Source organism: Gavia stellata, chromosome Z (genome assembly GCF_030936135.1).
Source record: "Gavia stellata isolate bGavSte3 chromosome Z, bGavSte3.hap2, whole genome shotgun sequence".
NCBI classification, from domain to species: Eukaryota; Metazoa; Chordata; class Aves; order Gaviiformes; family Gaviidae; genus Gavia; species Gavia stellata.
In genome coordinates, this window is record NC_082637.1 from 58,193,520 (window position 1) to 58,214,314 (window position 20,795).

At 49.0% G+C, this 20,795-nt stretch overlaps 1 protein-coding gene across 1 annotated transcript in view; it reads left to right on the forward strand.

Moving 5' to 3' along the window:
• Window positions 1-644: 644 nt before the first annotated feature.
• The window catches only part of TRABD2A (TraB domain containing 2A), a 74,963-nt gene continuing 54,812 nt past the window's right edge, over window positions 645-20,795 (forward strand). Inside the window, exons 1-2 of the mRNA XM_059834027.1 lie at window positions 645-749; window positions 5,399-5,959. Of these exons, the coding sequence (XP_059690010.1) occupies window positions 645-749; window positions 5,399-5,959 (666 nt within the window). The remainder of the gene's footprint in view (window positions 750-5,398; window positions 5,960-20,795) is intronic.

The following is a 20,795-nucleotide window of genomic DNA, read 5'->3' on the forward strand; positions in this document are numbered from 1 at the left end:
AGGCAGGAGCAGGGAAGCTGCGGCAGGCAGGGTAGGGCAGGGCAAGGCAGGGCAGGGCCAGGCTGGGAAGGGCCAGGCTGGGAAGGGCAGGGCCCGGCAAGGCAGAGGGCAGGCGGAGCAGGGCGGGGGACGGCCGGGCTGGAAGCGCTGCGGGCCCTGCGGGCCCCGGCAGCGGCGACGTGCGCCGGGGGCTGCCGGGGCGGGGGGCATAGCCGCCGCAGCCCCCCGGGGCCAGGCCGGATTCTCGCCGCTATGCGCGGCGCCCGCCGGCCCCGCCGCCGTCTGCCTCAGCCAGGCGGCGGCGAGGCCCGGGGAGACCCCCCCGCTGCTGCCCTATCGCCCGCCCCCGGTGCGGCGGGCCCCGCGCCCTCCCCTTCCTCCCCCCGCACCCCCCTCCGCCCGGCACGGGACCCTTTAAGAACAGGGGGCAGCGGCTGGAGGGCTTGGCCGGGACACGGGGCCGCTCCCGCGAGGGGTCTAGGGTCGGGTCGATCGGCAAAAAAAAAAAAAAAAGGGGGGGGGGAAGGCAAAAGCGGGGGACATAAAAAAAGGGAGGTGTGGAAGCAGGCGAAGAGGGGAAAAAACCAGAAAAAAAGAAAAGGGAAGCCGTCCCCGACTTGTGCCAGGTCTGGGGGCGAGCAAGGATGGTGCACCCTGGCTGGCTTTGCCTACTGCAGGGCTCCCTCCTCCTGCTGGCCAGGGCGCGGCAGAGCCGCGGCCCCGCCGGCGCCTGCCCGCTCCGCGGAAAGGTAAGCGCCGGCGCGGGGGGGGGCTCTGCCGCCCGCCGCGCCGCACCGCACCGCACCGCACCGCATCTCGCCGGCCGCCGGGGCCAGCAGCGCGGGAGCTGCCGCGGGCCCGCGGGAGTTGCGCGGGGCGGGTGAGGGGCACGGCACGGCAGTCTCTTTCCCTCGGGGGGCGGTGGCGAGAGGGTGGGGTGCGCGGGGCCGCCCCGGCCGCGGCTCAGCCCGGTCTGCGGCGGGCACGGGGTGCGGAGCTCGGGCGGCGGCAAGGGAGCGGGGCGTGGAGGGGAGGGTCGTTTCTCGGGGCTGTGCGCCAGGTGGGACGGCCACCGCTCGGTGCTGACGGAGGAGCGCGTGGAGGAGGAAGACTCCGGCATGAGCCGCAGCAGGACCTTTTACCTGCGCAGTGCGGGACGCCGCTCGCAACCGGACGGGCTCGCCTGGAGTGACTTGCTGCCAGCATCCCTCGCCGGGGGTAGCCCCTTGCCTTATGGCTGAACGCCGAGCGTGGTGGAGCAGGTTCAGACCAGCAAATGGCCGTGCCCCTGAAGTGGAAACACGGTTATAAGTCGTGTTAGGTTCTGCTCGTCAGCCTGATTGTAGTAACCAGGAGCAGCATGGGCTGACCTGGCTCCGGTGGGCGGTAAGCGCTGCTGAGTGTCCCTGTTGCAAGTTAGGGGTGATGTTCTGGCCAATGTGAAGCTTGTGAGCAGGGTGTCATTTCCATTAAAAATCAGACACTGAGAAAAAGCAGTTCTCGCTGAAGTTTCTGAGATCGTTTTGGGCAGTGGAGTTTGTCCCCTGTGCAGCCCTGGTTGGGAAGGGAGGCTTTCCCACTCTCACGGCAGGGAATGGATCCCATAGGTCCCAGTGCGTTGTGACAGTGTCAGCTTGAGCAGCTCCTTTTCTTTCTCCCTCATTCCCCTGCTGGCTTGGGAAAAGCCTTTCTCCTTGTTTGTTCCAAGCAATTTTTTGGCTGGGCTGATACCCTGAATCAGTTCACAGCCAGCTGTCAGGTGAGGCAGGGGAGAAGGCACTGTGCCATGATGCTGAGCATTCAGAAATACCTTGATCTGGGACTATGTAGTGGGAGGTTAAACTTGAGACACAGAGGAGGTGTGGTTTGGCTAGTGTGACGCAGCCTTAGGTCTTCGTGTGGCAGCAAATTGGGAAACCTGTGTTCTCATGCAGCACAGCTGCTTTCTTCCTTAGGCTGCCCATCCATTTTTTCCCCTTGCTTCTCATTTTTCACAACACGGGTAATGCATTGAGCACCACCCGTAAATTGGAGAGTGAAGACAGAAGCAGGCATCTTGATCTATATGTGAACCTGACTTTTGTTGTTGTGCTGCTGAAAGTGAAATTCCTGGAGCTATACAACCCAGCTCTTTTAAGCCTCCAGGATACCACTTTGACTGTAATTTATGCTGGTTTTAAAGCACCCTTTTCTGATGTGACTGCTGTGTAGAAGGATCCTACTGCAGAGAAAAATTGAGTTGTAGCACCTTTATCTACTGCATGCTATCAGAGAAGGGAGGTGAGAGGGAAGCGCTGCCAGTGACGGTGCGTACTGTGATGCTGAACAAGCCTCGGCACTGCTCCTGTGCTATCTCACAGCCACCTAGAGCATTGTTTAATGGCTCCCCTTTTACAGTCCTGGGGAGAGATTATACCCTTGCTTTTCCCACTCTGAAGCTGCAGTGAAACATGAGTGAGCTCATGTGCACAGCGATGTGAGAGTGTTGGAAGGTACAGCAGGGGAAGCACAGACCTGCTTAGGCACACCAAGGACTTTGCCCCATCCCCTCTCACATGAAGCAGTACCAGGCTGTTTGCAGGGGTATGGCATGGAGGCAGAGCAGTGCTGGGACTCTTGTCTCCACCTCCTGAAGGAAAAGAAGATGCCAAAGGAGTATGAGGCACTAGCATGTCCCAAGCAGCTGTAATGCCGCCTTTTGGAGGGGAAGTGAGCTTTGTGAGCTCCTGTTGTAGCATCACCTGGTGATGATACCCAGCTGTTGGTGCCTGGAGACTGGCTCTGCAGTGTCTGGGGAGGTTTCCCATAAATGGTGGGAAACTAAGACCTGTTCTCCGGCCCCTCACACTGGTTCCAAGCAATTCTGAGAAGAGAGGTCTGAATGGCGCTTGGGGTGGGTTGCCAAGTTCATAACTGCTCCTGTTAGTGTAAAAGTGCCAGCAAGAGTGCCCAATCGCTCGGCTTTGTAAGGTCTCACTCTCTAGGACTGTGTGAGAAGTTTTGCTAGGTCTTAGCCTGCTTTCTTCTGCCTGTGCTGCAGGCTCTTTAAAGGAAGACTTTATTTACTCTGTGCCTGACAGCTTGTGTGATTTTCTCAGTGGTACCACTAATAGCTGGCAGTATTACTCTGCTTTCAGTATCTGATTGTGAAAGCTGAGGGGATTTGCACAGCCAAAAATTGAGAGTGCAGTGCCAAACAACTTTCTAGCTAGGCTGTGTACAGTAGTCCGGAGCAGTGCTGGTGACGCGTGTTAAAGCCTGGTACCACCCGCCTGGGCTTGAGCCTTTTGGCTGGGTTTATCCAGGAGCTGAGTTGAAGTTTTAAGCTGGCTGGTGACCGCTTGTTCCTTACGATTCCTTGCAGTCATGGCTGTTCTTGTGCACTGCAATGTACATGATCAGACTTGTGTGAAGTGAAGGAGTGTTGACCTCCCAACCCCATGCCTGTCCCAAGTGCCTCTTTTGTATTTTCACTTGCTTGTAGATAGAAAGCAGCACTTCTGGTCCTTCCTCTTTGCTGGCTGACAACTACTTCCAGTTCATTTCTCACCACAGTGGTGTGTCCCTCCATTTTCCCCTCCTGACTAATGACAGGAGGGAACCCTGTCTCATTTTTCCTCTTGTTTTACTTCTCGTATTAAATTTCCTATGTTCTTCCTGTATTTATGTCAGATTCGTACTCATCTGTTGCCCTGTATTTTCTTTACCTCTTGGTGCTGCATCACGTTTATTCTCCCTTCTTCCCATGGTCTTTGGGAGAGTTTTTATGGTCTGTAATTCAGGACTGCATTCCAGGACTGTCCTATAGGATTTGGAGCTGTAGCATGATGTTACCAAGGTCTGAGGTATCCTTCAGGCTCTTGATGTGCTGCAGAAGTGTCTGAAGAGCTCTTTGGAGTATACTTGGTTTGTTGGTCCATGCTGATAAGCTGGACTCGTGGTAGTGCTTCGCTGAAGTGCTGCCTGATCTGTGGCCTGGGTTTGACGTAGAGAGCTGCTGGAGGAGGTTGTCCAGGATGAGCCATTGCAGAACAGTCTTTAAGATTAACCTTTCTGACCCTGTGTCTTTAGTATCAGAAATTTATAGGCAGTGTGCTTTCAATAAATTCCTCCAAGCAGCCTGTTCTGCATTTGGCAGTCAGGCAGGCTTCTTAGATCAGCACACGTGCACACTTAGCCTCAGAGCTGAGGTCAGAGTTATCTGCTGGCTAAAGGCTGACCAGACGTTTGAGTGCATCTGGAAGACTGTCCTCTTACTTAGACATGCAAAGGCTACCTCTTCCTGTCTGCGCAGACCGATAGAAACTGTTTGTGTCCATTGCTCTAGTAAGGACCATTGCACCAGTGGGGTGCATGCTGTAGGTGATGGAGGTCATGCCTGCTAGTGGTGTAAAGTGACTTGGCAGTATCCAAGCAGGATCCATTTTGCCCCATCTGCTCTCCTGTCTTGCGGGATTGGTTAGGGCTTGAGCAGTCTGGTATTCCTGGGGATGCTGTGAGGTGCATTTTGCAGTGGAACAAACTTAAATTCAGATTCTGACTTCGTGATGGCTGTGGTTTTTGAGAGATTTGAAAAATAATCTGAAGAAAAAAGCTTTTTCTTCCTCTGTGTTTAGAAGATCATGCCCTGGAACCACAGGCCAAGTTTGGCCTGCAGCATTTCTTCCCTTATTTTTCAAGGTATTGCATGCACTTCTCTGCTCCTTAAGAAGGAGAACTGGGCTGTGAGGGGTCTTTACTGTGTGTCTGTCCGCCATGTGCTACATCCCTGTAAAACTGTATTTCCACCTGCTCCAGCAACTCTGCCTGCCAACTGTTTTGTGTTACTCATTTGCTTGGTGTCTCGCTCAGAGCAGAAAGTTCTCCGGAGATGCTGCTGCACCCTCTGAGTATCACGGCAGTTTCTTTGACAAAAGGTGCCTTGCTGTGCTGAAGTGAGAGGCATCAAGGTGAAGGTGATTGAAACCCTGCTGTCCTGCTCTGCTTCAGAAAAGTGATGCCAGCTTTTGACTCGATAAAAGGTGGAAGCTGGATAAGTGTCTTGCCTGGAGAATGACCTGCTTGGTCTGTGCTCTGCTACTGGTTTTGGCAGATATCCGGGTGATGAGCCAGGTGGCATTACTTTTGAGAAGACCCAGTGTTGCCTTTCAGGAGGAGAAAGCCAGGGCCAGTCTTGTGTTTTTAATTTATGAAAATCTAATTTTGACCTCCAGACCTAAAAAAAAAAAGGATGGTCAAAGAGGACTCTGTGTGAACAAAGCTGCTTTAGGAAAAGTCCCTGCTGGCAAGCTGCTGAGCCAGGTGACCTTCTGGCTTGGCACCATGTTTTCTTAAGCCCTGTACTGCAGTGGCCCAGCATGAATGTCTACTTACTGAGCTCTGTCTCTCTCTTCCCCAGCAAAGCGAGCTGAACTCCTTCCTGTGGACCATCAAGAGAGAGCCCCCGTCTTACTTCTTTGGCACCATCCATGTCCCGTACACACGTGTCTGGGATTTCATCCCAGAGAACTCCAAGAAGGCCTTCCAGCAGAGCCACATCGTGTACTTCGAGCTGGACCTCACTGACCCCTACACCATCTCAGCTCTCACCAGCTGCCAGCTCCTGCCGCAGGGGGAGAACCTCCAGGACGTGCTGCCCCGTGACATCTACCGCCGGCTCAAGCAGCACCTGGAGTATGTCAAGCTCATGATGCCGTCCTGGATGACCCCAGACCAGCGGGGCAAAGGGCTGTATGCAGACTACCTCTTCAATGCCATTGCTGGCAACTGGGAGCGGAAGAGGCCGGTGTGGGTGATGCTGATGGTGAACTCTCTGACGGAGGCAGACATCAAGTCTCGAGGCGTGCCTGTCCTGGATCTGTACCTGGCACAGGAAGCAGAGCGGCTGAGGAAGCAAATGGGTGCTGTGGAGAAAGTGGAGGAGCAGTGCCACCCACTCAATGGGCTGAACTTCTCCCAGGTGAGGCAGAGTGGTGTGCAGGGTGTCAGACTGGCTGCTCAGGTGGATATCCCAGCAGCAAGAGCACAGGCTGGAGTGTGGGGTGAGAGCTCTCTACCCAGAGACTCGCATTTGATCCCTGCAGCCTGGACCTCTGCCTGTGCCCTCAGGAGAGTTTGCTAGCTGTAGGAGTCTCTCTCACTTGGGAGAAGAGACCAGCACCCAGGGTTGTCAGGCAGGAACAGGCTGCCCAGGGAGGTGGTAGAGTCACCATCCCTGGAGGTATTTAAGACATGTGGATGAAGCGCTTAGGGACATGGTTTAGTGATGGACTTAGCAGTGTTAGATGAACAGTTGGACTTGATGACCTTCAAGGTCTTTTCCAACCTAAATGATTCTATGATTCTAAATACACCATGGAGCAGAGTCTGTCACTTTCTCTGCCTGCCTGGTGGGATTAAGGTTGCTTTCTGGCCTGGGGTACCTTAGCTGCAGAGAGGTGCTAGTTTGGGGAGAGGAAGTAGCATTTGCTTAGGAATAGGTGAGACCTGCTGTTGCAGCATGCCCTGGTAGTCCAAGGTGGGAGGACCTTTGGTCATGGGGCTGGGGAGTTTTGGCTGATGCCTGACCCTTTCATCTGCATCCTGAAGCTTGTCCCATCCCCAGTACAGTTTCCCGTGCTTGAAGGGAAGGAGCAGAAGGGGAAGTGCAGCCCAGCAAGGGCAAGGACAGCAGTTCAGGGCAGATGTCAGAAGTGCTGCTACCCCAGTCAGTCTTGGAAGGGGGCGATGGTGCAGGGAGTAGCACGGCAGCCCAGGGTGCATTGCTTGAGCAGTCCTTAACTGCTGACAGGGCATCTGCACTCCTCTCTTCACTTGTTTGGAGCTGGGCAGCCTCATTCGCATCTCCAGTCTTTTGCTTAACTGTGCTTTGAATCTTTGTGCTGTTGCTGTTTGCTCCAGCCACCTTAGCAGTGGGCTGGGAAGGCCCATCTCCTCCATCTCTTATCTGGTTGAGGCTTTGTTGTCATTATTGCCTGTGTTTTTCTTTTGCTGACACTGCCTCTCTGGTTTAGCATGATAGAAGGGGGGGGGGGGGGGGGGGCGGGCGGAGAGGAGTGGCATGTGCTTTCTTAGCTGCCTTGTAAGATGGTGGTAGGGAGGCTGAAAAATAAAGGTTGCAAATCATGTCCCCGTTAAGCTCATGCAACTGTTGACACTTACTTTAGGCCTTCAAGCAGCTGTCTTCAAAGAGTGGCTGTTGCTGTGCTGTTTTGCAGATGGAATAAATACCAAATGAGCTGGGAAGCTGCATAAGGTGGGAACACAGAGCTGCAACATCCAGAGTTGACATTTATTGTGAGAGCCCAGCTGAGGGGTCAGGGTAACCAGAACTGCAGAAGAAACTTAGCTCTAGTCAGGAAAATCACAGCCTGCGATTACCCCATGGTGGGTGGAGATGTGCATGTGCATCATGCGAGCTGCTGCTCCTCCCACGCCTGCTCACTTCCAGGGGCAAGGAGCATGCTGTCCCTCGTGGGAGCAGGTCTGGAGCAGCTACTGCACCGCAAATTCACACTCGTTTCTGCCCACTACTAGATTTCCAGCTCAGACAGCTCAAGGAAAAGCATAACCAGAGGCAGATGTTTTTTATGTTTATGTTTCTAAGCCAATTTCATGGTTGTTTCAGAACCTGACTTGTGAACTCTCATGGTTGGCAATCCTGTAAATCTTTGATTTCAGAGCTTTCTTCTCAGTTTGTTCAGGCAGTTGAGTTAATTATGTGTTTAATAAAACTGAACAAAGACTTTGAAATAGGCTCTTCGAAAATTATTTCCTTTGGTATTGTGCTGCTGTCTGGGAACCCCCAGCATCAGACCACTTCTATGTCTGCCTTTCAAGTGAGTGAATACACAGGGACAACTTACAAACTTCTGCTGGGGAAAATGGGGACACAAACCCATAAGGAATGGTCTAATCCTGTGGAAGAAATGCTTTTTATTGCAGCAGAATCGCAGAGAGATGATTTAGTTGGCAGAGAAACAAGTTCAGTGCTCTCAGTTCATGTTTCTGCAAAGGATTTACTCTTTCTTTCGCTTACGACATGGTTGTACTACCTGGTGAGAAGGACTCCCAGGCCACTTAAAAGCAATACATTGTTATTAGCTAGGTCCCTCTTTTGATCCATACTATCAGACAAGGCCGGATTGGTGTGGGTATGTTATTGCAGGTGAAGATCTGGAAGAGTTTATCATTGATTGTCTCCATGGGATTGCACAATGCTCAGTAACTGCAAAGGGCAGACAAATGCAAGCTAAAGACTTCCTTCTCCTTGTGAGGAGAGAGAGGAAAAAAATAAAATAAACAAAAAAACCCACACATACAACAGCTAACACTGCCTGTCATGGGACTCTTTTTCTTTGGCTATATTTGTTCCAGTTTCCTCTTTAGCTCTTATTTTATGACTCTTATTTTACCTGCCAAATCTTTCGGTTCTTGCTCAACTCAGGCTGGCTGCCCACATAACCAGGCCATAAAAGTATCATTTCTATATGGTACACAATGATGTGTACACAATCCATGAAATAGTTTACTGCCTCCTCAATCCATCTCTCTTGTTCCAAGATCTATGCAGCTTCAGGGAGTATGGAAAGATTAGTCTGTCTCCGTGCCAGGGCCACGGTGTTTATTTTCCTGTTTCATGCTGTTTCTATCCTAGTTTGTCTTAAAGACTTTTTTCTCCCACCCCACCTTCTTTCAAGGGTAGTGCCTCTCTTGTTGCAATACCCTATAAGGATGCAGGTTTCATTCCTAGCAGCATCTGGGCTTATAGAAGATAAAAGGCTTTGTAGCTATACACAGTCTGCCGCTGCTGATTTCCAGCACTGGAGTCAGTCCCTCAGACCTCCCAACTGTTCGTTTCAAGTTATGCATGTGCTTACATGTTTGCTGGATTGGAGGCGTTAGTCCTCCAGCCTAAAGCCCGGGCAGCTTTGCTGTTGGCTCCAGCTGTAGTGTCATGAACATCAGTTTGGTATCGGCTCAGAAAATGAGCTGGCCTTGGCCTGTACCGAGCCATGCACTTGTAAACAGGCTGTGCTTTGGCACACTCAGGTGGTGTCCAGGCTATGTTTCTCACAGACTGGTTTGAGCTTGAACACAGGAAATTTGGACTTGTGTCTACCCTCTGCGTGCAACTGAGGCTTAAGCGTATAAACACTGTCTAGCCATCACGACTTCCTAGCCAAGACCCTGGCCAGTTTGGCTTCTCCAAGCTTGGGACACTTGCTAGAAGACCCTACCTGTTAGCTGTTCTTGATTTGAACATTGTGTTCCCCATGTGGCTTTCCTGTGTCCAGACCTTGCCGCAACATTCTGTTCCTACCTGAGCACCTGAAGCTACATCTTGAAAAGCAGTCTTCAAAGCTACTTGAGTGGCAATAGAAAGTTGTCTTTTGCATCTTTCAGCCGCTGCCTCGTACAGTTAGTTGCAGATAGAAAATGAAGCAAAAGCTTCTAGGATTAATCATTTTGTATTAATTAGGACATTAATTGTTCACATCTCTCCTCAAAGAGCAACTTCTGCAAGCAACAAAGTGCTGAGAGATTCCTGCTTTTCTCTAAACAGTTCCCAGCTCTTCCAAGTTCTGGACCACTAACAAGACTCTGTGAGAGCTGTAGACTCCTGCTTAGCAAATACACGCCTCCTGACATAACAGCAACATCATTTTTCTTGCTTAATCTATGTACCTGCTTGGGTGAAAGGGCAACCCTTGAGAGCCCCTGGTGTAAAACTATCATTTAGGAGCAGTCCACATCTGTGGGAGAAGTAGGAAGCCGAGACATCACTGCCTTGTTACATGTAGAGGCAGGAGTTGCTTGGTTTGGTTTTTTTCCTTTCTAAGGAAGTTAGAGAAACAGCAGTGATGGCTTGAAATTAGTCCCAACAGATATGAAATTGGAGAGAATTGTGCTAGTCTCCTCATTTCAAAAAAAGGGCTTTTTTTCTACATTGAGTTGATCAACTATAATGTTTGTCTTTAACTTCTGGAGCGATGAGGTCAGTGTTTCTAGTCACAAGACCCTGGTTCAGGTTCACCTTTGACAACAGCAGTAACAGAGAACCTCAGAGAAAGGAAGAGCAAGGAGAGGTTCATGGTATGAGCTCTGCAAGGGCAGTTCAGATCCAAACTTGGAGCAAAGCGAAGAGCAGTTGCTTGATGAAAGAGCTAACAGAGGAGCAGCGCACTCACTGCTGAACAAGTTGGACGGGACACTACTTGCCATAACCTGATTGTATCTTCTGCCCCGACGGTGTAACTTCAAGGTGTATGTGTGAGGAACAGCCCTCCCTCCTCAGGTGATGGGAACATCAGGGTTTTCTGCACAGGAACTGGGCCTGAGACAACTGAATTGATCCTGTTTACATCTTTGGCTGCTGGAGTCTGTGACCTAGATTTGTTTTTGTTTTCAGTTTGTGTCTAGACACACCTGCAGTCTCCATGTCTAGACATCAGGGATGGGGAACAGGCTGGCTGGTGGGAACCAAAATAGCTAAGGCTTCGGATTTCTATTGTCATAACTGGAGTTGAATTACGATCTTACTAACTACCTGGAGAGTTCAGGGTTCTTCTCTCTGTGAGAGTAAAAGGGGAATTCAGTTGCTGATCTGCTGTCTCTCCATTCAAAAGGATGGAGCCTTTGTTTTAAACAGCCTGGACTCTGCCTAGACTCTGTGGTAGGGCTTTGAAATCCCAAGCTGGATTTTGCTGTGGCACTGGTTTGCACTGGTCACATGTGCCATTATAAGCTCCTTGCATTTGCATTCTGTGTGCCTATCAACTAGCTGGATTTTCCCATTAAAAATGCCCTTTGCTCAGCATATTACATAGCAGAAACAGAAGACGTCAGGTGGTAAATGCAGCTTCGTCTCTTCTCGTGGCTCCCACGGATGGCCCCTTGCGTGTGTCTGGCTCCCAATGTTACCATGTGAGCGTGCCAATACACTTTCATCTTTTCCCAGTTAGCAAGGGCTGGTCAATGAGTTGTGTACACTGCTCTGAGAGTGCTCGTGACTGGGTTATCCCGCTTTCCTCTGACAAGTCAGCTCTAGGCTGCTGAGCAGGTTGGCAGGCACACTCTGTGACACTTGAGATCCTCTAGCTTTGGGTGAGAGTACTGTTGCTGCAGAGAAGCATAGCCCTATCAGCAGGCTGAGAGGGGTCCCGGGCATCGGAGGCCGCTGGAGGGAGCGCACAGAAGGACTGGGCTGGATGGTTTTTGGAGCAGCCTCAACCAACAGTGAGGAGTGTGGAGCAGGGAGGGGATGTGGGCTTGGCTTCTTCAGCTGATCAGGCAGTCGTGTGCCTCCGTGCTAAACTTTGGTCTACATGTTCTCAGGTCTTGGTGCAGACTTATGATGATCAGTCACAGTGGCCTGATGCTGTGGCTACGTTTGACACCTGATCCTGAGGGCTCACTACGTATTGCCCATTACTAAACCTGAAGTGTGGGACTGTAGCTGCCAGCTTTTCCCTTGGACAGCAAGGTTGCAACTGGTCTGGACAACCCAAAGGCACATGCCTGCAGAGTTGTAGAAGACACCTTCCTTTCTGATCTAAGAACTGGACTGCACTGCTGTACCTTCCAATCCAGCAGCTGTAGGACGGTTTCTTTTTGGCCCAGACTGGATTGCCAGGTCCATGGGAATCCCACTTGGCTCCTGCATCCCTGTGACAGTGTTTCTGTCCCATGGCAGTGGTTCCAAGACTAATTTTTGGTTTGCTTCAACAAACCTGGACACATTCAGACTGAGAATACAGCCCAGCTTCAGCTTTCAGCTGTTTGATTTTGTGAGGATTTGTATTCCACCAAAGGGCCTCTGCTATCAACTTTCTCTACCTTGTGCAGGTACTGTAACTGTAATCAGTTTGTCCTTTAATGTTCTTTTTGTTAAATGAAGCAAAGGAACCTGTTAAGCCTTTCCCAGTGGGGCATGTTTTCTACATGTTAACTGTTCCCTCAGCTCTTCCCAGGCCTAGCAGCATCTGTCTTATGTTGTGGCAGTCATGCATGTACTTGGTGCAGTGGTATTGTCACTATCCTCATTTTTCCTTGTTTATGCATCTGAGTTTGTCTGTGGCTTATTCAGGAGCAGTGGTTTTCTGAGAGCTCATGCTTGGGGGATTCAAACTCCTTTTTACTTTCCCTGCTTCCCAGGAAAGAGAGAGTGTTATCTTTGTTGTTGTGGTCCAGTCCCTGTCTGCTCCACGGCCAAGACGAACTGCAAGTCAGCAGACCATCTTTGTTTTAAAAAGAGATCCAGATTACACAGTACCTCTGCTCCTTTCCCCTAATTAGTTTGCTCCCCTGACCTTTGTTTTATCTGTAATATCCGTTAATGATAGAGTTGAGGTTTGTTGGGGGTTTTTTTGCCCTCTGGGTTGTTGACATGTGTGTTGAACACTGTACGGCAAAGAACTTCCCCTGCAGAGGTCTTTAATAGCTTACACAGTTGCTTCTCATCTGCATTTACATTTTCAGGTCTACTGACTACCATTTTTGTTTTCCCTGTCTTCAGTATGTGGTGTGTTGGTTTTGTATTTCTCTAAATTTCTACTGCCATACACTCTATTCAGAAGTCTGTTCACTGATGCTATTGCCTTTACCAAGTAGACCTGAAAGCTCACGAAAAGCTGCCAGGATTTTTGGAAACAGTATGGTTTCCATTACCCTTGTGGACTTGCAATTTTCTATAATCCTGTAATTATTTCCTATAATCTTCCTGAAGGCTTTTATTAGGCAGTTAGAAAGGTTGATTGCAAGTAGGATTTAAGATGTCTATTTCTTTATCTGGCCTAATGCAGAAAAGGAGCAGCAGGAACAGTTCTTCACTGTTTTTGGTAACAGAGGAAAGATTGGGTCCCTCAGTAAAATTATTATCAGGCAGCAGGCTTAGCAGGTAGATGCACGTCCACACAAGACAACATTCATTTCCAGTGTGCCTGGATGAAGGATACTCAGACACCAACATGCGTGAACAGTTTCAAAGGGTTTAGACAGATTGATGAAGGACAGTCACACCAGGGAGTCTCATACATGTCCCAGGTGCCATCTCTGGCTCAGATTGTCCCTCAGCCCCTGACAGCTTGAATTGAGGGCAGGTGCCAGGGGAAGAACTGCTCTGTAGGTGCTCTGGCCGCGTTGGAGATAGGGTGCTGGGCTTCTGCCTCACTGGGCAGGTGTGGGAAGGTCGTTCCCAAAATGTAACTGAGGCTGCATTTCCCAGAGGAGTGGCCAAAGCGAGCAGCTGAAACAAAGGGCATGACTTCTCTCTGGAGATGCTGAGCTATGCCGGCAGTGTCAGTGGGGACAGAGCGTGTACATCCACCTGGGCCTGGCTAGGTGTCCTGTATGAGACTTGCCTGGTGCTAGGTCCTGCTGGGAGTGCTGGTAGCTGGCTGCCCCCTCTCCTTCCTCCTGGTCGTGCTGCTTGCCTTTGGAAAAGAGATACCAGGGCAGACTGGGCTTCTGGGATAGTGTTGCCATCACCCCTGTGTGTGCTGTGCCCTCAGAAAGCCGCAGCTCTTCCTGCCGGTTTGCCAGGTGAGATGGTGCTCCCGGGGGTGCAACAGCCCTTTTGCTTCCAAAGCCTGACCCTGGCATGCATGATGGTGCTGCACACAGTGCCTGCAGTCTAGGTTACGCTCCAGGTCATGGTGCTTCTGTCCAGTCTCCTGGAGCATGCAGTCTGTATGGGCAGGTGCTTGGAGACTCAACCTGAGACAAGTGACACCAGAAGTTGGTGCTCAGGCACAACAGCTCTAAAGCTCCTTTGGATTGCTGGGAACAGGAGGTGGGCTTAGAAGTCAATAAGGAACAGGTCAGCTGACCTAAGCTTGGCAGTGTCCCTGCTGGAGCACTCAGACATCCACATTTCCTTCCTTTTCATGAGGCTTATCTTTTTTGAGCATGCAGAGGTCAAATGTGAGCAGACAAGCCTGTAGGAAGCAGTTGGCTGTGTAGTCTGAAACCAGGGAGAGGTTTATGAAGGGATCCATCCATGCAACTTAAGAACAGTGCTGTCAATTAAAACCAAATGCAGAACAGTGTTGAGTCTGCAATTTACTGTGATCACAATCCTGTCATACAACTGTGAAAGGGAAGATTTAGGTAGCTGGCCTTGTGCATTTCTCAGTCTCTTTGCTGTAACAAGATTAGCAGGATTGCTAGCTTTGGCCAGAACTCAAATTAAACTTTGGCAAAAAAAGATACACCGTTTCAGACTTGACTTACATGAGTCTGGTAAATGCACTACAGGAAGGCACTAGCAAATAATTTTTTTTTTTTTTAATGGTAGCTTTTATGTGGTTTTGTGTTGACCTATTTTCTTTCTGAGCATGGTTCTTTTTGCGCAGAGGCTGCATCATCAGTGGACTCAGTGCTAGAGTCTGATTTTCATTTTATTTACTCAAATGCTTAATTTCTGTGTGGATTACTTACAATTTACTAGTGTGTCCCACTCCCCTCATGTCCCCCGAACAGTACCCTGTGAGAAAAATACATCTCTATGGACCATCAGGCGGTCAAAGCTCAAATCAGTTGGGTTTACAATTGTGCATCAAAACTGGCTGATTTTGCTGTAAATAAATCGGTGCTACCAGGTGCTACTTGATCCAGACAACAAGCATCATCCCATGGATGTTCCTCTCTCCCAAAAGTAAAAGCTGAGGTGCCGGCTGCCTTTGCTGGGTATGTCTGGTGTTGAGATATCTTCACACTGGCCACTTGCAATAGCTGTAGTGAGAAACCCCACTGAGATGTGTGGCTCATGGCGAGAGTGTCGTGCCTTGTCACTGTCTTGAGAGTGCCCCAAATATGGTGAGTCCCCGCCACCTTTTAGAAGTGGCACTTCTTGGCTTACTGGGATGTCACACAGGATGAGCCATCCTACCCCTACCAAGGAGATGGGTTTCATGGTGTGCTCCACTCGGCTGAGCAAGAAGCCCGCTCCGAGCATAGCTCAAGCCTATTTTCACTCATGCTAGAGGCAGGGCAGCATGGGACTGCATCACTACAGCTCCCTGGCTTTGCTTTTCTGGCACCTTGTGGCATTTTGAAGAGCTTCCTGCAAGCTCAGAGGAAGTGTTTGGACTTGTGGGAACCAATTATATAAATAACACCAGAAGCTCTGAACTAGCAGGAGAGCTGCAGCCCTGCAGTGATGTGCTGCTGGATGTGTCCCAGTGCAGGGTGTTGTTGAGGACCCTGCTACTGACGCTACAGCCCTGGATTCCTCTGATTCAGTGTGGACCAAATTTTCGGTTGTTTCAAGTAAAAGCTTTACCTTTGCTAGGGGTTCTGGATTAACTGCTTAAAGATTTTAATGGCTGAGAAAATATGAACTTTCATCTGGACATTGACCTAAGCATCTCTCTGCCTCTCCAGCTGTAAATGTTTCATCAGACCATTGAGTCCTGGCTCCCTGGTACATCTGAATAAACAGGGTGAAAAGCAGGTTTTGTTACTGCTTTGGCTAAATCACTCAGGTGCTCAAAATCCACTGGTCTCTTACCACAGTCCTACCTCTCTGCCATGCACCCAGAAGAACAGGTAAGTTAATGTCAGAATCCAATGGTAAAAAAGACAAAAGCAGCTTAGCTTTTCACAGTTGCACAGGATCAGCACAAAACTAACTCTCCCAGGCCTTTCATCCGGCATCTCAGGGCTGTGCAACTTTGGAAAGGCTTGACACTGTGGCTGCTAGCACTCTTGACCAGGGTCATCTCAGCAGGGAAGACATGCCCTTAGCTAGCGCTAGACAGACAGAGGTTTGCTGCTGATGTTCTGAGCTTAGTTTTGAAGCTCTTACCTTATTCTGGCCAAAGCAACCCATTCTGCTGGAAATATGCATCAGTTTGACCACCTGTGTGTATTGATTAACCCCAGCTTTGTGATATCCCACGCCTATAATCATGCAAAGAGCTCCCCCTGACTACCATGTATGCCTGGGGAAATTCCTGCTCCCAGAGTTTCAGGGTATCCCCCAAAGTACAAACATACCAAATTCCTCTGTAGCTCTTTGAGAGAGAAACTGAAGTCCTGTCACTGTTGGTATGTCTGGTAAAATGGTCTCTGGGGATTTTTAGGGCTGAGATTTCTGTACTCAAGCAGTTGCAGACATCCTGAGGTGGGTACCTGGTAGACAGGTAGTGTACCTTTCAGTCTTGCATTGGTGAGAGGTGACTAAGCAGACCCATTCCTCCCAGTCTGGCTGCTTGCTCCCAGCCTCTCACCAGTCCATGGCCTGTGACAGCTTGAGTGTTTCAACAAATTGCACTGGGCACTGCATTTCCAGTTCCCCAAGTGCCTGCACAAAGGCTTGATGCTGCAAAATGCAGGCATGTAAGGAGTGATTGGGAACTGCTGATGGAGGCATTATTGCTGAAACAATTCATACAGTACAGCCTATATCTGGGACCCTGGACAGTCTCTGCTGCTCAGCCAGTGTACAATAACTTGTTAGGCTAGGGTAATTTGATCACAAGTTTCATCCCTGTGTGAATTTATAAGGCCTGTTTATTAAGATAAATGGACTATTGTTACAGCTGGAGTCCAGTGGGATGAGTTGCATGTTTGGAATGTTTAAAGTAGCTGCAGCCATGCTTTCTAGAAAGGATGAAATGGAGAAAGAAGAGAGGGTGACACCGCATGTCTTTTTATTTGCTGTGAAGCTGTTGGTAAGTCAAAAGAAGACTTGGAAAGCTCAAAGTTGTAGCTAATCAGCAACAACACAGGGGGTGGAAGTACCTGTTATCAGTATTGCACAGTGCCTGGGTGAGAAGCTCCTTGAAAATCTGCCAGAGAAGAAGAAAGAGAAAAATTACACTTCCATTTAGGTATTTCAGGAATGTTTTTGCAGCACTGGAAGAAACCTATCCACTTAAAACACATAGGTGAATAACACTCTATCCAGAAGGTATCACAGCTGGCTTGGAGTAATGCAATTTCAGACCTCATCCAGGTTAATAAAAATGAATTAATCACTGAACTGAAAAGGATATTTGCTTAGGTACAAGTAATTGTGACTGAACTTAATATGCTATGTGAAAAGGGAATATATAGTCCCAACCAGTAATATGTATGATTGGTGCTTTAAGGGGGCCCAATTTCCCCAAGCTGAAAATAATTATAGACCAAATAAAGTGGGAGGAAAAACTTAAGCATAAAAATGTGAATGATAATTGGGAGTTGTTCAAGAATCCTGTATTAGGTCCCTGAGAAACCACAGTTCTGCATTTGCAAAGATGAATTTCTTAGTTAAAAAAAGCTGTTTTGGTTAGCGGAGGAGATGAAAGCAGCAATAAAAACCCCAAAATACAATGAATGGAAAAATAGAGGAAGCGACATGGACAAGTAATCTACAAGGAAATACAGACAATTGATGGGAGAACTGAAGGGTACCAATGAAGCGCCTTTGGGCAGTGGGTTTGGAACAATAAGAAGGGATTCTTTGACTGTATCAAGGACTCGTGAAATCCTAGCAGTGGTACAGGCTCCATACTGAACAGGGTTGCAAAATTATTGCTTATGAAATAGAAAAGGCAGAAATAACCAGTAACTATTTCTTGGTGTTTGGAAAGGAGAAGACTGTATTCATAGCTTGATCATAAGGGACTATTTTCTGCTCCAGTAAGAAATGACTTCCAGTAATTAGGAAAAATGTTAAACGTCAGTGTTTTTAAATGTACAAAACATTAACAATGGTTAACTGACGGTCCAGAATATTTAGAGACTAAGCCAAGGAGATTTTTGAGTCATTAATATAGGTACTCGAAAAACTTCAGGGGAGTAGAACAAACTTACTGTATCAGCATTATTCTGGGACAATGAGTGGGTAGCTTGCCAGGCTACCCAAACTTCAGTTTGCTCAAGGCATAAAAAGGCTGATAGGCTCTGCAGCTGGTAAAGAGCTGAGAGAAGGCGGGATGATGCTAGTCAATTTGCCTTGAATGGGACATGGCCTTTTTCAGACAAACATGATCCCACTTGGTAAGAGTATGATTTTTCGTGATAAAAGTCATCGTGTTGACATAATTATACATAGTTTTGAATGCTTCAGACTTTTTTCCTGGTGATACTCTGATACAGAAGTACACACGAGAAAAAATTGAACTGGCTTATTGTAAACAGCCCATGGGAAGTGATCATTCTCATAAAATGGCAGCAGATAGGGTCATCCTCCACCAGCGAGGAGGGAAACTGGAGGATGCTAGTAGAGAAGTACTGAAGGCATCTGTTTGTGGCCCTGCATTACCTGGTGGCTTTGTCAGTGATGTAAATACCAAATAGTTGTTTGCACAAACGTGAAGATCCTGCAGATGGAGGGCAGGTTAACAATGGGTCAGTTGTGGGAGCAGAGCTGAGTCAGAGTCACCTGGAAAACTGGGCTCCTCTAGTGCTGTTAAATGCAAGGCTGTACATCTAGGAGCAAAGCATGGAGGTCAAGCTACTAAGGCTGGAGGCCTTACCTGGGCTACATTGATGGTACAAAGGGCTTGGAAGATAGCTAGCGAACATGACTGCCAAGCCCAGTACTGCAGCTGAGAGGGAGATTGTAGTCATCAGGCGAGTGGTAGGAGCAGGGGAGAAATGTGCTGGGGAGCCCAGTCCAGGAACACTGCTTAGTCCTCGTGTCAGCTCTTCATAGAGCATTGAAGAATTGGAGCAGGGTCAGAAAAGAGCGATGCTTGTACAACAAGAGAGTAAAGAAACCTCATCTACAAAGTCGTTTGTAAAGAAATTGACAAGTCATGTCATGAGCATGCTCGGGTATCTGTCTGAGGAAGAGGGACAATGCAGCAAAAGCCCCAAGTCCAGTGGCCTAGCTGCTGAGGATACACACTATCAGAATCAATATAAATGGTTTCTAGTGAAGGCAATTAGCCAGTTGAACAAATTTCCTTAGGACCTGGTGGAATTGCCATCATTCAGGCTTTGAATCACCACCAAGTAGCTCTGAAACAAAAAAGATTGCTAGGTAGTGTTCAAGGGCTGCTGGAATGGTGCATGGAATCAATGTACATTTTGTTCTGTCTTACACCAATTTGGGGCATTTAGACATCTGCAATTAAGGCTAGACAAGCAGTTTCAAGCAGCTTCCAGATTCTTGGTTTTTTGTAGATCTTGTCTGTAGATCAGGTTGAAGCTCTATAAGTTTGTTGCTAGTGCCAGTGTGACTTTCTTTATGCTAATCTGAAACCAGACTTTTTTTTTTTTTTTGACAATGAGACATAGGACAAGAAATTATTATAAAACAGAGGTACTGTGACTTTAGCACGGGGGCAGGCGGGGGGCGGGCAGCTGCAGGTCAAAGCTGTCATCTTTCTGCTGCACATCCTTTGCAAATGGGCTGAGCTTTTAGGAGTACTGAAACACCACCACCAAGCAGAGGGGTTTGTGGTGTGCTTGAGTTACTGAAGGCCTTTTCTAGCCAGTTCCAAATGCCCTCAGGCATCAGCCAGATATGTGTGTGTGTGTGAGAGGGACCAAAAGACTTGGAGGGCTGCATTCAGTGCTGCAATACCTGCAGAGGAAGATCCCTAAGGAGCAGGCGCCAGGTCTTCTGGGCTCTGTTTACCTGCTTAACAAGGAATAAAGTGGGACCATAAAGCCATGATGCTGCCTGGAAGCCACATTCCTGCTCAGGCTAGTCAGGGGTGAGTCTCACTAAGCCCCCGCCTTAACCTCTGTGGTTTACATCTGTTCCGGGAGACTGTAAAGGGCAAGGACTGCTGTCCCTGCCTGGCGCAGGGCCTGGGATGGTCCGCAGGGCGTGGCTGCTGCGGGGATGCATGGCAGGCAGGCACTGAGCGCCCCGCCCTACAAGCATACAGTATGGCACTGCTCCTCTCATGTTCACAAAAGCCCTTGCCATACCCTATGCTGTCAAGTGGATGACTGGGATTTTGGTAAGTAACAACAGCCCTTGCTCTTGGCTATGTCAACTTGCCATTGCTTTGTGGTGCTGAGCGCAGGGAGCACCAGGCGGATGAAGAACAATTTAAAAAGCACTTGTGTTGCCAGGTCCCTTTAGTCCAAGGCTATCCTGGAACGCAAGATGCTTTCCTGGGTGCTTCTGTGAAGATGGCTTGAGTCGGTCCCCAGAGCAGTGTTATGTGATAGTTACTGGGACAGCAACAGTGGCAGGGAGCCTGTGATGCATACAGGTGGGAAATTGAGGCATCAGTGATGCTGGTAAGTAGCAGAAATCGTTCCTCTTGTTCATACAGTCTGGGAAAGCTACAGCATGTCTGCATAGTAACATTGTAATGAAACCTCTGGGAGTAAACCTAAAAAAATCCTAAAAACCTGGCCAAATGCATTGCCGTGCTCAGGCAATTTTTGGGCTGGTAGCATTTCAAGGCCATTGCAGTGTTTTGATGACCTGTCATGAACATACCTGTTCCCTGTTGCGGTGGATTAGGGAAGCCAGGTCACTTGCACAGCAGCCCATTGTCTGTGGCTGCTGGAGTATAATGTTTTCGTAACTTCCAGAAGATGTGAGCTCTCAGGGGAAAGTCCTTGAGAGAAGGCACTGTTTTCTTTTTCCAGTGCCATCATGTGTGATTGTGCATATGCAGTAGCTAAGCAGAGATCTAAAATATAGAGAAATTGCATCTTTTGGCAGCTCAGGAACTTAAGTGCATCAGACGCTGTGTGACTGTGAGGCAGGAGAAACGGAGGTGTTTCCAGACATTGTTATCTTTAAGAGATGTGTGCTGGTCCCTAATTGATGCTCCTTCTGCCAGTGATGTCTCTCTGGAAGGAGCCACCCACCAGACTCTTTGCTAAGCTCA